This window comes from Talpa occidentalis, unplaced genomic scaffold (genome assembly GCF_014898055.3).
Source record: "Talpa occidentalis isolate TD23 unplaced genomic scaffold, MPIMG_talOcc4v2.1 talOcc4.2, whole genome shotgun sequence".
Classification (NCBI taxonomy): domain Eukaryota; kingdom Metazoa; phylum Chordata; class Mammalia; order Eulipotyphla; family Talpidae; genus Talpa; species Talpa occidentalis.
The window spans coordinates 117,658,835-117,676,523 of record NW_023602073.1 but is presented as its reverse complement, the minus strand read 5'-3'; the positions used below and the strand labels follow the sequence as shown (position 1 = coordinate 117,676,523).

Below are 17,689 nucleotides of genomic sequence, written 5' to 3'. Positions count from 1 at the left end.
AGATCATTTCTCTGCTTATGAATATATATGTACTTACACACATGTGCATCGGTATTTGTAGTCACGTACATATTTGCATGTTTTAAACATTGATATATACAAAAGTGCACCCATTCTTCCGAAGGCTTTAATAATTTATGTTCCCCATGGTGGGATATTAGCAGCCTTTAATCATGTTTTGAATATGATAGGAAATGCACTTTTACGATTAGTGAATTTGAGCATTTTAAAAACATATTTTCTATTTGCATGTCTTGTGTCATAATGTGATTCTTGATTTTCCTATTTTAAAAGTAGGTTGTTGCTGTTTATTTGTTGGAGCTCTTTGTATAGTATGGCTATTTAGCCTTTTTTCTATTATATTGAAAATAGTGTTTACTTTTAGTCTTTTCACTGGTGTAATAATAACTAATATTTTGCTTTATGCCAGGAATTCTTTTGAGTCTTTTATGTATATTTCATTTAATCCTCACTCTTTTTATTTCCACTTGTTGGTGAGGTAGCTGATGCTTAAGGGTAAATAACCTGTTTGAGCACATACAACTGCTAAGTGATAGAGCCAAGATTTGAATTTAAAAAGGCTGACCACCATATTAGACTTAACCTTTACACTGTACCAGAAATGTTACTTAGACATGTTGTTAAATGTAAAAACCTGAAAATTTCAATTTAGATATAAAACATGTCTTTTGTTTGTATTAAAATGATCATAGTCTATTGAAATAATTTTTTTAAATAGAACTAATATGTTGTTAGTAATAGTAAAAACATATGTATATAAACATAGATAAAATGCTGTAGCACATTAGTGCAACTGTTGAATAGACTTTTCAGGACATTTTAGGACTTGCCTTCAGTAGCACATTCCTCCTTTTTCTTCTTCCATTGATCACCATGGACGTCTGTTACCTTCCTGTTGCCATTCGTTTTGCCTTAATCCACTCTAAACACTGGAAGCACAGTTTTGATTGTATCACTCACTCCTTGTTTGGAAACTTTCTGTAACCACATTTCTTGCTGAATGAAGGCCAGGCTTTTTCCTTAACAGGGTGTTTTATGATTTGTACATTGCAGCTTCATCTTTACCTTTCAGGATATCATGAGCAACTTTTTCACATTGCAGATAAACAGGAAAATTTGTTTTTCTTTTGGAGCCTCATTCTCATGGATTCATGCTTGGATCAATTAGTGTTCTTAGTTAGCAGAAGAAACTCACTGGCTGATTGAGCAGATGAAGAAATTATTTAAAGGTATTCGGTACCTCACAGAAACTTTGAGAAGGTTCGGAGAACCGGGTTTATGGTTAAGTTTCTAGGTAATATGCATCAGATAACCTCTGAGAACTGTCACTTTCTGGTCCCAAGTGCTGGAAGAAGCCACCAGCTGCCCAACTGCTTCTGTCTGGGCAGGAACTTGATTTTGCTTTCTCTGCTGCTGCCCTTTTGGAGGCTGATGCCTCTGCTGTTGCCTGTTCCATCCAAAAATGGTAACTTCACCCAGAGTCCCTGTCCTTAAGGGACTCAGTTCCAAACTAAAATCTTGTGCAGGTGTTTCTGATTATCTGTGTCATATTTATATGTCCTCTGAGGGAATTTGAGGTCTAAATACCTTTTGCTAGATTAGGCTTATAATGTGGGAATATTTCTGAATATGAAAATGTTTCGCAGAAGCCAAGGAGAAGCTTGACTATGATAAATGTCTACTAATGTGCTTCTGCTTATATTCCTCCATCCCTAAAGGTTTTTGCTTTTCATCTCTGAGTGAATAGATTCTGGCAAAAAATCTATCAGAATTCCATTTTTTTATATTAGTGTGTCTGGCTTATTTTCATGTGAATTTTCGATTGATTTTCTCAGTATTTCTTTTCTCATTACTTTTTAAAACAGTATAAAAATCAACAAGTAATGCTTAATATATTTTAGTGCGGGTCATACAGTATTCAGAGATATAGAATAAACTGAAAGTTGCCTTTCACCTCTTCCCCTTTCTCGCTCCCTCCCCCCCCCCAAATTGCTGTTACCTTTCTCCATGTTCTTTTTCCTCAGTAGTAAAAACTCACAAATGACATAAGCCAGCATTTAAAATCCTGGAATATATCTGGCCTTGGCAATAAAATCCTAGTGCATATTTAGCCCCAAATGACTTGAAATACTACACTTATCCTGTGGAACGAGCCAATGATAATGATTCATGAAAGAGACCCCAGGTCAGGCAAGAAGGAAAGCAAATAGAGATGCACCAGTTATGTTCACTCTTGCTGCCTCCTCATCAAAACTCTTTTAAATTGGGTTTTAATATTGTTGAGAACTAATCAGCATTGCAAATAGAAAACTCTGGTTGTTATTATAAATGTGATTGGAGGCCTGAAGGCCGAATGGAGGCAAGTACCATTTCCTGATGCTATTGGAAGGAAAAGCAATTAATTTAAAAGTAAAAAGTTATAACCTTTGATTTTAATTTGGTGCATTTAATGACAATTTGGCTCTTGATGATAATTTCATTGACTGTAGAGGCCTTTATTTATCTTTTGAGCTTCCATAGGGCCTACTAAAACTCTTCCTGTGTGTAGAAAATGGTAATAGTGGAGACCTAGCCTAAGGCATAAGTGTGTAATCATTTTACAAGTGAAAAATTTTAATTTGAGAATTTAGTGAATGTACAGAGAAAGATAGGAATCATTGTAGATTCCAAGATTTCTAACTTGGGAAAGAGATTACTGATCATGCAATTAAGGGACACTGGGAAGTTAGGACCTACTTTTTATCTGCAAATATATTGCTGGATTTCTTTCTGATTATTTCCCATTATTACAGATGCTCCTTTATTTCTGATTAGAATTAGCATTTAGAGAATTGCTGAAATGTTCAGATTTGATATAGGTTCCCACAGTTCAGGAAAAACAGAAAAACAATATTTTCTGATAAGTAAGATCTCTTAGTAAGGAAATAAATTTTTCTTTTAATGGCAAAATACTTAGACTTAATAGGGTGAATATTACCCTGTTTTCTAGTCATTTTTTATCTGTTCATTAGATGGCAAATGGGCATATATTTTGTGTCCATTTTTAGACAAATGTTTGAAAGTATATTTGGTTTGTTTCATAAAAACACTTTTTAAAGTATGGTAATAATAAGTCCCTCATGTTGATAAAATGCTTCTTTTGAAAAATGTGCTGGGAGACCATGTTCAGATTTTGCCTTAGCATTTAGCCCCCCCACCCCCCATAATTGTAACTAATTTGGCATTCTTTTCTCTTCTCAGATCATTCAACATCAAGTGGCACATTATCTTTTAAGCCTAGTCGATCATTGATTACTCTTCCTACTGCCCATGTTATGCCGTCCAACTCCAGCGCTTCAGTTTCCAAACACAGGGAGTCATTGACATCAGATGGGTCAAAATGGAGTACAAGCCTCATGCAAACATTGGGAAACCACAGTAGGGGGGAGCAGGACTCACCATTAGACATGAAGGACTTTCGGCCCCTCCGGAAATGGTCATCTTTATCCAAACTCAGTGCCCCAGATAACTGCAGCCAGGGTGGCATTGTGCACACAGAAGAGTCAAGGAGTGGTTTGGAAAAGATAGAGAGAGGCAAGACTCTACCATCACAACTGAGGACAATTGGGTCTAGCTGCTTACATGATAGTATGGAGATGCTTAAACTTGAGGACAAGGAAATAAGTAGAAAACGATCATCAATACTGGATTACAAATACAAATTTGAGAGCTATAACAAAGAGGACTTTAGAACTTCTTCCTCCAGTCTTAGAAGACAGACTGTAGACATGACATACAGTGCCTTACCTGAAAGCAAACCCATTATGACAAACTCAGAGGCTTTAGAACCTCCAAAATATTTAATGCTTGGTCAGCAGGCAGTCAGTGGAGTTCCCATTCAGCCTTCTGTGAGGACACAGATGTGGCTTACAGAGCAGTTGCGGACAAACCCTTTGGAAGGTAGAACTACAGAGGACTCATTCAGTTTAACTCCTTGGCAGCAGCAGCAGCAGCAGCAGCAGCAAATTGAAGAGTTTCGACAAGAAAGTGAAACACCAGTTCAGGTAAGGCTCAAAATCTAGTGCTTGCTTCCCCCCAGTGGATGTTCTGAGTATGGTAGCACAAGTGCAGTGAGCATATGACAGTGTGTTTGTTCAGACAGATCTTTTCCTTTCCTCTGTGGGTTAATAAGCATAAATATTATAAACCTGAAAAATATTACATCAGTAAACTAAAAGCATTTGAGACTAATTAACATGAAAAACATAAAGCCTTGTACCTAATTGGTTATTATTTCCTACTCATTTGTTAAATGGGCTTAGAGACAGACAAAACAAAACATGCGATCTAAGGAAATTTAAATAGAAACAAAGGAGCTGGCATGATAGAACATTAACTTGGGAGTATGAGGTTTTGGATTTATTTCTAGTTATTTCAATTTCAGAACCTGAATGATTCTCTACCTATCACTTTCTTTTTTTTTTTTTTTTAAGATTTTTTTTTATTTATGCATACAAGAACTGGGGTACAGGGCAGAGGTGTGTGTGGATAAGAGAATTAACCAGAGACAGAGTGGGGAACAGAACAGGCAGATTGACCGAAATACACTGCTGAGGCGAGCAGTGGGCAAGTCAGGAGAGATCTGCTGTGCCATGTGGGTCACCTCCCTGGCTGGGGGTGGAACTCATGTTGCAGTGGCTGTGGAGATCCTCATAGTGCTGTGACTTAACCCCTTGTGCCACCAGGGAGGCCCCCCATCACTTAATTTCTCTGGGTCTTCATCTGTAAGATGAGGAGGTAGAACTGAAGTGATTTATAAAGTTTTTGTAATGGTTGCTGTGTGTTTAGGCCTAAAAAATAGATGTGCTTACTTTTTAAAGTTAAAGCAGGTATCAAGATTTTTTTGTTAATCAGTTTTAGGAAAACATTCTATGATAATACTGTATATAAAGAAAATAGTTTGTATCTACTAATGAACCATGTAAATATGTAATAGTCTTGATTTGCAAATGTTTTTATTCTAATAATTTTCTACAGATCATTTTAACTGGAAAACTAGTATGTGTAGAATTGTTTTATAAATCCTGTCATCCATTTTTTAATTAAAATTTTCTGAAGCATATTCTTTCAGTTATAAAAACTTCTCTAGTATAAAAAGTTAAAATTACTATTCATTTTTACCCATAATAAAAAGCAATAAGGATTATTTTATAAAAGGTTAAGAAAATCCAGGAACCTCTAAATCTTACACAGTGTGAAAACACATGTACAAACTTGTGCTATATTCACAGGAAAACCCTTAACCTACCCATGTGCCTGCTTGACTTTTTTTTTTTTCCCCCGGACACAGTGCTTATACCTTAAGTACTTTTAAACCATATAACCAGGTAACATCATTATGATATCTGAATTACAAATTAGAAAAGAGGAATTTAACCAGATTTGTGTTGTTAATTCAAATGATTTAAACATAGGAAACCTAATTTTTCAAATATTACCATATTTTAAATGATCTCATATGCTTATGATTATCAGAAGACAGAGATCAGGTAGTTGTTTTTTCTGATGGTATCTTTATGCCTAATTGGAGTTCTCAGAGGGGGCAGAGTATTCTACTCCAGGCTGAAGTAGGTACCACAATAGAAAGGTAAAGTCATGATATTGGGTGAATATAAAACATAGGTACTAAATATTTTCATTCTGCTTGGAGGAACTTTTGCTGCAAAAAAGTTTTCTCCAGCCTTAAATCAATATAGAGAAGCTGCATTGTGGAATAAAACTTGGTTTTAAATATTCTTTCCAGTACAAAGTATAGAAGAAAAAGCTAGTAATTAACAGAAATTGCATAAAACCTGGAAAGAAACTACTTTCTGATTTAACCTTTTTTGGGATGGTCTGTTTGTAGTGCTTTTAAGTTTTAAAGTGGAAAGATGAAACCAGGTAAAGAAAACTTACAATTGCAATATTTAAATGACTTCTTTTCTAATTCCCTTCTTAGACTATAATAGGAAAAAAAAACATCTTAAATAGCTTCTTCCTGGAACTTCCAAGTAGAATCTTGGAAGTACTCTTCTTAGCTATTTCTTAATTATTTCTTTAAAACATTGGCTTCCTTTTAGTCTAATTTTTATATAAAGGGAAAGCCTTAATAAAAACGAGTTCATCTGATAAATTATGAGAACATATGTGATTTTCAGGCACAACTGTTAAACTCTCACCATGAAAAGAAAACAACTCTTTTACAACTAAGCAATTTGGCCGAGAGTCACAATCTTAACCATCATAGATTTATGTAGAACTTTGTAACTCTCAACAGTGTTTTATATCATTTGTTCTTAACAGCTGCCTTGCCCCCTCTCCCTTTCTCTCCCTCAGAAAGTTAATACTGTACCATGGAAGTTTTGCTCTTTTTAGGACTCAGTCCTCAATAATTATTATTATTATTTTTTTAATTTAACGAAGTTTTTTTTTTTTTTTTTAATTTTTTCATGCACACAAGAACCGGGGTATAGGCCAGATGTGCGGGAGGGTGAGAGGATTCACCAGAGACAGAGTGGGGAGCAGAACAGGCAGATCCACTGTAACACACAGCTGAGGGGAGCAGCGGGCGAGACAGGAGAGGTCTGCCATGCCACCTCAATAATTATTAAACCAGCCTCAGTTTTATGTACATGGTATTCCTTGTACCATAGTTCCCCACTAGATCACCCAGCGTGCAGGTAGTATAGTTGTGTTTTTCTCTGTGAATAAAGAGAAGCCGCTGTGTTCTCAGTTGGTAGATACAGGCCTGCAAATGCAGGGTCCACCACTCTCTGGTTCATTCCTCTGTTCTACATCACCCCTCTCCCCCCACCTTCTTCAAAAGCTATCTGACCTATTTGAAAAACAAACACAACTGTTGTCTTTTCTTTGGAAAGAATATATTTCTTTCTATGACCTTCTTGCATTTCTGTTTTTGGGGGAGTGGGGTAAGGGAAGAGTTTAAGTGCACATAACAGTATCTGCTGGACTCCTTTAAACTCAAGATGGCTCTCCCAGACAACAGCGAGGAAGTGGGCTCTTTATTGACTAAGTTGTTTATCCTCTTGTTTCTTATATTTCGTAGTATGTTTCTAAGTTCTGGGTCATGGTCGTTAAAAAGAAGAAGATAAATTTTTGTGTTTGTTTATGTCATGGAGATGCTTGATCAGTCAAGATACTGACACCTAATGATTGCAACATATTATACTGAACAGTTTCTCTTACATAAATCAAAACTATACAATTTAATGATTACATAGTCAAATAACTTGGTTTTTGTTTAACATCAGAATGAGTTTTATTTCTAATGTAAAGCATTTTTTATTATTGTAACATCCTCTGAAAAGAAATTTTCTTATCTTTATTCTTATTTTTTATACCATTTTGTCTCTCTCTCCCCCACTTAAGATGCTGTAAATGTGCACTGAAAAATATAGACACTGTGATACCTTCACAGACAGGCAATGACATCATGACACATGTTGCTAATAAATCAGTAATGCATTTGACTTTTCATCTGTCAGCTTTTCTTATAGTTCATTGGAATATAATTTTTAGACATTTTGAAGTGTGCTGATATTAGAGAAAGTAAATTTCTTTTGAAGATTTATCATTTTCTCACGATGCCAGGAGACTCAAAAATATTCAAAGGATAAGAATCTTTAGGTAATAAGAAACTCATTGTATAATATAGATCTGCCCTCTTGTGTCTGTATTAGGAAATCTTGATATTACCTTATTTGGGGAAAGTCACTGAAAACATCAACAAAATCAGAGTTACTTAGATTCTTTTATGGTCATTATCAATCATGAGTATATTATAGTGCATTTTCACAGGTTCACTGACAGTTCATGTTGATATATCGGTGAGTGCACTGAACAAATAGACATTTTTATCCTGAAAAACAGCATTTAAGTATTTAAAAATTAGTTAACTTTTAGTAGCTCTGTAAATTGACTAGAATTTATTTTACTGTAGAAAGTACTTGAGCATTTGTTATTTAAGATTATCTAATACATTATTTTCTTACATTTTACCCATTACATATTGTAATAAACAAAATAGATAAGCTCCATTAAAAGAATGGATTTTTCTACATTATAATCTGATTTACAGTGTTTTGTAATTCTTATGTACACATTTTTAATTTCTATTAAAGACAATGAAAATTATTATTTCTGTTTTATTAGGAAAAACCACATAACTTCATAGTTTCTAATTTCAAGTTGAGATAAACAATGTAATGAAAAGAATAAAATTTATTTCAAATGTTCTACTTTAAGATCTTAGCTTATTATAGAACTTTTTTTTTTTTTTGGCATGGGTAATTACCAACATCAGTAAGTAAATGTGTCACTTGTTATTTTAAGCTTTTTAGTTGTTAGTAGGTATCTCTAGTCCATAGATGAGACTTCACTTAAGAAATCACCATGTCAGTATGAGACCCCCTTTTTCCTCTGTTCCCCAGAAATTGGTGAGCCAAAACTATTCCCCTCCTTTCTCCATTAACTTTCAGTGACTCACAAAAATTACAAAAGCAAAGTCTCTATTATTCTATTAGCACCACTTGTGTTACAAATCACAGTCAATATTCAACTTTTCAAATTCTTTTAGCAACCATATTTTATCAAATTCCATAGTAAACTACATGTTGCTTAGTACATTAACAATTACTATAGTATTAATATGTTTTGAAACTCTTCAAGTTAAATTTGGGGCAGTATAGGTGTAAGTCATTTTACAATTAATTTTAAACTGAGTCAAATTACCAAATTTTGGTGAATATGTATTTCAACACCAATTTTTACTTTTTTTCTTAATGAGTTGTTGGATGATATTTCTAAATGACCAAAGGGGAAATTGAAAATGTGTTCATTAAGAAAATAATTGTAGCATTGCTGGGTCTGTAATCAGGTAGAGTGGCCTACCATAAAAATGTTTACTGTTTGGCTGATTAAGAAAATGCTATATCCTAACATAAACAATAGTGGTAGAAAAAGTTGATATCAAAGGATTAGTAATTTTGGAGAGATTTAAATTTTTACTTTTTTAGTGCTTAAAATTATATATTTTTCTTTTCTTTTTCTTGCCTACACTGAGAATGAGGTTGAAAGAGAAGACAGTCTATATAATTATTATAAAAATCTGAAGATTCCATGATTCCAAAGATAGAGCATGGCAAATTATATATTCTAACTCAGATAATGAACTACTGTGCCTTAAATTAAGGTTTGACTGTGTTCTGTTAGTGTATTTGTAATAATGATAACAGCACAGATGTCAAATTGACCAGCAGTTCTCATCTATTGATCTTAATGTCCCCGTGAGAACAGATTTCTGCTTTATCTATACATACTGGAATTCTGTAATTCTTTGACAAGATTAAGTCAAGGGAAAATTTATTTATGGCCTTACTTGATTCTAATAATATACTTTCAAGCATGTTAGTGTAGTATAGAAAAAGAATACAATTTCTACTTTAGAATTTAGGCTCGGATAGTTACTACAAAGACTTCCTTGTGATAATAAAGATAACAGATATGAGAAGTCAGCGTTATTTCAAATGATGACACTTCATTTGAATGATTATGTTGGTAGTTGATGAAGATCTGAAAATAATATCAAAGAAGCTTTTACAGTACAGTCTAAATTGTATTTATCCCTAGGGGTGATGCTAATGCTTTATATATGAAGTGAACTTGTTACCAATGAAATTTCAAAACTAAACCTCTAGTTCATCCTCAGAATAGATTTGGGATGGAAACTTAAAATCTCAACAAGTTACAATATACACACATATTAGAGTCATTTAAAAGTTAATTTTTAAAAATAATAAAACCATTTCATGTTTACAAGATCCAGCAGATAAACATATTTGCTAACAATTTTTGTCCCGAATCTTGATCTTTCACAATGACATTCTTTTGCTTGGAAGTGGTCTGTGTAATAACATGGTCTCCCCTCTTCATGGGCTGGCAGATACTAAGCTGATGGTGATAAGCTGCAGCAGAACTTCAGAGAAGCATCACGATGATGCAGATCAGCAAGAGGCATATTAAGATGAGACAGAAATTGACAAATAAGTTCTGGAGATTTTGACGAGCTTGCTGAGGCATTTCAATAGTTGATGCTCTTCTTATAGCAGAGCGAGTGAGGTATTGGACTTTCTCCATGACACCAGAAAGGTGGGAACTCTGAAGTTGTAAATGATCACGAGAAAGATAAAAAGCTGGCACCCAAATTTAAGATTGCTGTCTTCTTTTAGGTAGCCTGAAATATAAAATTAGTAAATGGATTAGGATCATGTGTGTAACCTATTCTCTGAACAGGTAAAACACAATTTCACGTTAACTTTTCAACATTATTTGTACTTATGATGTTTGTGTGAGTGTGTGTATTCATGGTTTTTTTTTGAGTTTCTTTTTTGGCCACTATGAAGTCTCATTTGTCTTGAGTTTAGAGTGTAGTCACTTCAGTCTTTGCTTCTATGTCTCAAAATGACTAGAAGTATAGTTTGATTTAGGGTGCAAGTTTTTTGAGCTATTTTCTTGGGGTAAAGTTCTCACATATAGTATCTTTAGGACTGTTTCTCTGTGAATGTAATTGTTGTGACCATTAATGTATTAATAGTGCTAGAATAAACATTATAAAAAGAAATGCAAGCAATAAATTCCTTTCTGAATGTATTAATTTTAGTCCAAAATAAAGTGTGTGAGAACTAGAACTATGTATTCAAAAGTACGTCATTCCTTTTTATGATTTTATTTTTGTAGAATATGCTATTTTAAGTAACATTTTAATAAGATTTGATACTAAGTACTGAAGACTATCAGGCTGAGAACCATAGTAATAAAATTATCATTATCTCACTATCTACTGAAGACAGTTCTTTATACAGATGACCTGTACTTCAGAGCAGTGATTTCCATTTGCTTTCTCTCAGAGCTCCCACAGCTCTTCTGCCTAATTAAGTAATTGACTAATTATTTAATTATCTATCTAATTATTTGTGCTAATTAATAAAATAAAGCTTAAAACACTATGTCATTATAGAAAAATTAGATACAGATTAAAAATTAATTGTAAATGAACTGTGCAGAGATAATAGCTGTTAACAATTGGTGATATCTTGTCAATCAGGATGCTTCTGTATACATTTTGAAATAACAAAAATTAGAGATGAAATTTAAAAAAATCAATTTTCAGGAGATAATGGCTGTTAACACTTATTGATATATTGTTGTCAATCAAGCTGTAACTGCCTTATTCCGACAGCCATATTTTGATTTCCTTCCTAGTCTCTGTATATCCTCTGAAAAGCCATCTCAATCTGTCAGCTTCATTTCTGAGAGAGCCTAGTACTGTAGTGCTGTGTAGAGCTGAGGGAAGTGCTGGAAGAATGGGACAGGGAAGTTATGTATCAGGAGTAAACACTTAGAACTTGGCATTTCCTAATGCAAAGGAAGGTATAGGGTAGGATAGGGTGATTAGATTAGTTTTGGTACCTCAACTTGTTTATGTTTTGATTTATATAATAGACTGGTCTTTCATTTGATTACAGATCTTTCCCTCTTTCATAGGATTGGTCTGTAGTTAGTAGATACAAGCATCAAGCATATCAAAAAATTCTTTTATCTTAGAGTTGGTAACAACCTGTGTTTCTCTAACATATATTCTCTAGCATATATAGATATCTCTAGCATATATTCTTCATTTTCCAAAACAAGTGGCTAAAGGCTGTTGCTTAATTTATCTAAAACACTGTCTAGCTTAAACTTGGTATGTATTTAATTATTCTTGTTTGAATTCCTCAGTAAAATAATGTAGAAATAAAGGGGCCTTGTTTTCTATGAAAATGCATTCTCTAAACTGTTTCTGCTTGTATTTACTTATACTTGATATAGTGAATTTATACTGTTGGGGAATTGTGGGAAAGAATTCCTTTTTTTCCTGTTTATATTTGACTAGTCACTTTATATGAGGATATATGGCAGAATATAGTAAAGATAAATAAATTAACATTAGCAATTTCTATGTGAACTTACTGAACTTAAAAAACATTTGCGATAGGGCCTCCCTGGTGGCGCAAGGGGTTAAGCACCGCACTACGAAGCAATTGCAGCCTCTGCAGCACGAGTTCGATCCCTGGCTGGCCAGGGAGCAACCCACATGGCGAAGCAGACCTCTCCGGTCTCGCCTGCTGCTTCCCTCAGCAGTGTATTTCAGTCAGTCTGCCTGTTCTGTTCCCCACTCTGTCTCTGGTGAGCCCTCTCACCCCCCACATCTCTGGCCTGTACCCCAGCTCTCATATACATAAATAAATCTTAAAAAAAAAAAAACATTTGAGATAATATATGGAAAAAGAAAAAGCTGTTCTTGTTCATTTTGAAACATGTGGAAGAGTCATTTTCTACCCTGGCAATGATGAGTGGTACTTCAGTCACATGAAACATGTCACCTTTCCATAAATACTTAATTCCCTTTTCTGAGTTTTCCTTTTGCACATGTTTTTTTTTTTGTTTTGGCTTCATCTGCAATGTTTCCCCGTTACCCCCCTCTACTTTTGATTCTTTGCCACACAAAATCTGTTGTCCTTAAGGTCCACTTTAAATAGAATTTAAATTTGTGGAATGGCAGACTTGGTTATCAATGCTAGTATTTTTTTTAGGCCCTCATTGTTACCTGTATCAGGATATGTATCATACTACATTTTAATTTTCACTTACTTGTCTGTACCCCTAAGTAGACTTTTAGTTCATAAGTGTAAGGGACCAGGCTTTTATTTTGTATCCTAGTACTCAATGCACACTTGGTACCATTTGAAAAAAAATGAAATGTTGAACAAGGGATTTTTATGACTCACTTTATTATGTTTAGAAAGTTAATTATCAAAGAAAATGCTATGATTAACATATTAGACCAGTTAGAATAGCATAATCTCAAATGTTCTTCTCAAGTCTTATCATAGATGATAAAAGTGAGATAGGACTACAACTCAAGTAAAACAACTTTGAACTGTTCTAGACTTTGTATAAATGGATATTTGTAAAGTATGGAAAGATGTACCTGACAAAGATGAGGTCTTACTGGTGAAATTATAATGAATGTATTTTAAAGATGGTCTCATAGTACTTCAGCAACCAACTATTATTGAAAAGGGGACATTTGTTCCTGGAAACAAATTAAGTATAAAGGAGACAACCAGAGAGAGTTGGATTGGCCAGTAAGAGAAAGTGTGATGTTTCTTGTCAAATTTAGAAACAAAATTCTTAAATGCTCTGTAGTTACCTTCTAATCTTACACTCAAACCAAGAACAAATTACTTTACGTGCTGAAGTGTTGTATACATTTCATTTTTTGGGCCCAGTTTATTTAATGGTACTATAGTCTGAAATGTGTAGTGACCTAATTCTACTGAACTTCCAAAATCTGCATGATAATCCAGAATTCATCCATACAATATGGGACTTACTGTCATATGTAAAGAATTGAAAAGTTGTGAGTGGTAACAGTAAGATCCTGTATATGACAGGAGCTTGGTGGTAGAAGTGATTGATGCCTTAATATTGAGTGTTACATGTCAGAGGCTGAAAAGTATCTTTGAAATCTATCATTATTGCAATTTTTTTTTTTTTAAGAGATGGGAAGACTCACTCTGTACTTTCCCTATAGGTTTTATAGAGCCTTTGTTCAGTCTTTCTTTTGCACACAAAGGTGAAATTGGGAAATAACTACAATTGAGTTCAAGATAATATTCTGGTTTTTTGAGATGGAAGAAGGAAAGAGAAAGCCATAGGAAATTCTAATCCTTCATCAAATATTACATGCCATATTAGGTAACATTTTATATAAAAGGTACTAGCATATCCCATTCTGCAGGAATTCTCTTTCCCCACAGTGAGTCCTATATCTTAAGGTAACATCAGATGTATTCTTGTGCAAGAGGCACCTTAGTAAACTTTTGGTGGCGTGCTTTATGATTTGCTAGGCAGTTGATACTGTAATAATGTTGTATATGCTGAGCAACAGTCTTCACCTGTAATTCAAGCACTTTTAGTGCTTTGCAAAACTTTTGGAACTATAGTTTTTTGGGGGTATTTAAATCATAAATTCCTAAATTCATGAGTTCTTTGTGGAATTCAGAATTTTTCTTCCCTTTTTTTTCTGTCAGAGCATTATTTTAGTGAATGTGCAAATATTTTTCTGCTAAATTAAAGTAATACACATAAAACCAGTCTGGAAGATACTTTTTAGACTTTTCCCCCATTTAGTTGGTTCACAAGATTAAAATTCTTTATAGTGTTGGATTTATGGGTTTTACCTATATTAGGATTGTTTGGGGTTTTATTGTTTCCTATTATTCACTGTCATGTTTGCAGATAATCCAGAAATGATTGTTTATGGATCTTTTTTTTTTTTTGACTTGTTAAAGTAAATCAGAACAATCATTAGAATTATCAATCTGTTGGAATCCAAAAATTCACTTTCATTAAGTCATTTTCCTTTGGAGACTGCTTAATACTAAACTTGAAATTTCTGTTTGAAGTTACTTTGTGGCAACAGCATTCCAGAGCTTTGTTGGTTCACACTGACTATTTGAAAGAATCTTCAAGCTGCTTCTGCCTAGTTTTGAGAAGAATTGAATAAACGTAAAAATCAATGTGTTTTCAACTCCTACTTTTACCCCAGAATGAGTTGTTTCTCTCACTTGAAAGCTCTGCCTTGAGAATTCATCCAAGAACAGAATAGAGAGGTCCTTCTCTTTTGTCTGCAGGCAGGCTTGTCTTCATTATCTGTTCATCATGCTAGAATGAAGTTATTTGCAATTAAAATATTTTTTTAGCCCTGTAGTAGTTGACACTTAAGATACTTTTTGGGAGGGGAAGTGGATGCGTGGGAAATGAGTGTTTTGGGGAATTTTTAAGGGAAAATGAATGGCCTGTTAAACGTGCTTGTTTCTTGAGTTGGATGTTAAGAAGCAGAAAAGTACTCACAGAGTGTCTTGTATTTCTGTGGGACCTATGATTATTCTAATTTTTAGAGGGATGGCAAGAGCAACTTTACTATTCCTTGTGGAATTTGTGAAGCCTTTGGTTGTCCACTTTTCATAAATGAGAGGAATTGGTGTTCTGTTTTTGGGAAAGATTTGAAGGTGGAGTACATGTTAAATAGCACTAGAGGTCCTCAGTCGACTACAAGTAGAGTGGGGTGGAACAGTACACCCAGGCCTTATTTTCATGTGTTTATTTAGTAATACATGCTTAAGAATTATAATATGTAGGAGAATAGCATAGATGTGCTATTTCTGGAAGTGTCCAAATAAACTACATAGTATCTGTTTTAGATCATTATAATTTGCTAGTTTATTTCCTGTATTTTTAACCTTTTGACTAATTAGTCCTTTGTTGGTATGATCAACATCGTGTTAATTCAGTTTAGATGAAAGTTAGTAATTTTCATAGCCTAAATAACAAAGCAGGATTCCTTTGTTTAGGCACCTCAAAGCAAATGGGGTTGAATATTTTAAATGGTAGACTATGAGGGAGTTAGAAACGAAATTGAGGAAACTGAGGGCTTCCATGTAACTGGAGTATGAAAGCGTGCTTTTTGAGGAAAGTGTTGGGGAGAAATTAACCTGGATTTTATGAATCAAGGGTACGTTAACAGTGAAACAAATAAAAGGAAATTTATTTGATTGTGGCATTTTGATTGGTTTTTAAAGTCTATGTGATTATTTTGGATTTTGTTTTCTATAACATTTTGTCCAGTGATAGAGGATATTTTATAACATGCATCCCTGACTTTGTAGATGATCAGGGAATATTATAGACATAATCAGGCTATTCAGACATAATGTCTCTTGCATAAATTAACTTTAAATGACATGAAGTGCCTTTAAACTAAAATAAACTTTTGTATCTTCAAACTTTGCCTTTTAGAGTACCATTAACAGTATTGAGGACCCAAAATTTATGTTGCTTTGTCAAAGTTATGATTTATTTTTAAGCCATGCTGATAAGTGGATGAGATGTGTCTATGGTTTAGAATCAGAAAACCTTGGCTCCTGCCAAGGCTCCACCATTTCTTAGCTGTGTGACCTGTGGCAGTTTACCTCTTTAATATCTGTTTCCTCAATTGTAAAATAGAGATGCATTGTCAAACATATAAAGAATTAAGAGATCAAGTGAAATAGTTGTATATTCCAGGACATTTAGGAAATTGTTCAAGAATAATGGATATTTTAAATGGACCCTTTTATTTCTAGAATTGGGAATAGATTCACAGTCTAATTTTAGATAATCTAACCTTTACTTTAATCTACCTAAAATTTAATACAGTACATAATTTATTACATAATTAACATTACATACATTTCACATAAATTGAGGTTTTTCTGGAATTATTTTTGTTTATACTAATATTGTATCTCTGATAGTGAGATTAGGAAACAGTATATGTAAATATGTAAAAAATGCAATTTCTTCCTGGAATATTTTGCTATTTTTGTTTTAGGAAATGATAATGACATGTCTCCTCTTTGTAAAGCAAATGCTCTGAACCTGTTTTGAAATAATCAAGTTTTCATAATTTAAGCATCTTTCATTCACCAAACACTTTCCATGTTATCTGACACTTTTAGTTTTAAATCACATGGCTTTATAATCAAAGGCAGTACTTACCATTTCGCCTAATGATAGATATAAACTAGTTAGGCCATAATGTCTAGCATTAGGGTATTGTTTGAGGTTTGAACAACTATCACTGTAATTATGCAGTTTCTGTTAACCTGGATACACTAAGAATAACTTTGATAGACTTTTTGCTTTTTCTAGAAATTATCAACCTTTTAAATATTATGTGATGTGGTGAAATTCTGGTACTATAAAGAATTTATGAACATATTATTTAAAATTTAGGACTATAATTTGATAGTAAAAATGCATAAGTATGCATATAAAACACCTGCATTGAGTGACTTTTGTGTAATATGAAAGGAAAGACATTTTATGAATATGAAGATATTGAGAGGTAGTTAAGGTGTCTGCAAGGTAGACAACAATTAGAAATGATTTTGCATGTCTTAAGGAAAGCCGTTTTGGGAATTACAAATTTCATAACTATAAGAAACAAGTAATATTTGTTATAGAACCTTAGAATTTTAGAGATAAATTTTATCTTGACATTTGTGAAAATAAAAAGAATGAAGTAAAATTCATGTGATAGTCTTTATGTTTTGACTGAGATACAAGAATGAAGACACAATCCATATACTAAATTAAGGATTGTAACATCAAATATAGAGTTAAATTTATACAGAAGACACAAAATTTATTGTAGCATCTCCATTCTTGGGCAATTTTTCCTTTTTTCTCTTCCTGTCTCCTCCCCATCCTTTCATAATTCAGGAGAGGAAGCTGAGGAACAATGTAGGTAATATCTTCATAAAGGTGAATTCATTGATAGGTAGAATCATTTTATTAGATTCACTCAGATGAGATATTTGCAAATGTTTGTGCTGTCACAATAGTATCTCTATTTTTTAAGTGACATTCTTATTCTATGATAGTTGAAAGAATTTTATGTTTTTGACAAGTGTTTTCAAAATTTCCAAACTTGTGATTTGCAGTGTACTACTGAATTTAATATAAGTAACTCAATTTATTAAAA

At 33.5% G+C, this 17,689-nt stretch overlaps 2 protein-coding genes across 18 annotated transcripts in view; one reads left to right on the top strand and one right to left on the bottom strand.

Annotated features, from left to right (window-relative positions):
- CEP85L (centrosomal protein 85 like) overlaps window positions 1-17,689 on the top strand; it is a 142,724-nt gene that overhangs the window by 68,416 nt on the left and 56,619 nt on the right. For all 5 annotated transcript variants that reach the window (XM_037520307.2, XM_037520305.2, XM_037520306.2 and 2 more), the window contains exon 3: window positions 3,262-4,064. In XM_037520307.2, the coding sequence (XP_037376204.1) occupies window positions 3,336-4,064 (729 nt within the window). In that variant the 5' untranslated portion in view covers window positions 3,262-3,335. The remainder of the gene's footprint in view (window positions 1-3,261; window positions 4,065-17,689) is intronic.
- The window catches only part of PLN (phospholamban), a 59,729-nt gene continuing 50,358 nt past the window's right edge, over window positions 8,319-17,689 (bottom strand). For 11 of the 13 annotated variants that reach the window (XR_008553334.1, XR_008553336.1, XR_008553335.1 and 8 more), the window contains one exon: window positions 10,190-10,291. Coding sequence is in view for 2 of the 13 variants with exons in the window: in XM_054699131.1 (XP_054555106.1) it covers window positions 10,036-10,194 (159 nt within the window). In the remaining 11 variants the exon portion in view is untranslated. Of the gene's footprint in view, window positions 10,292-17,689 lie in introns of all 13 variants that reach the window. The other 2 variants (XM_054699131.1, XM_037520308.2) reach the window with 1 other exon arrangement.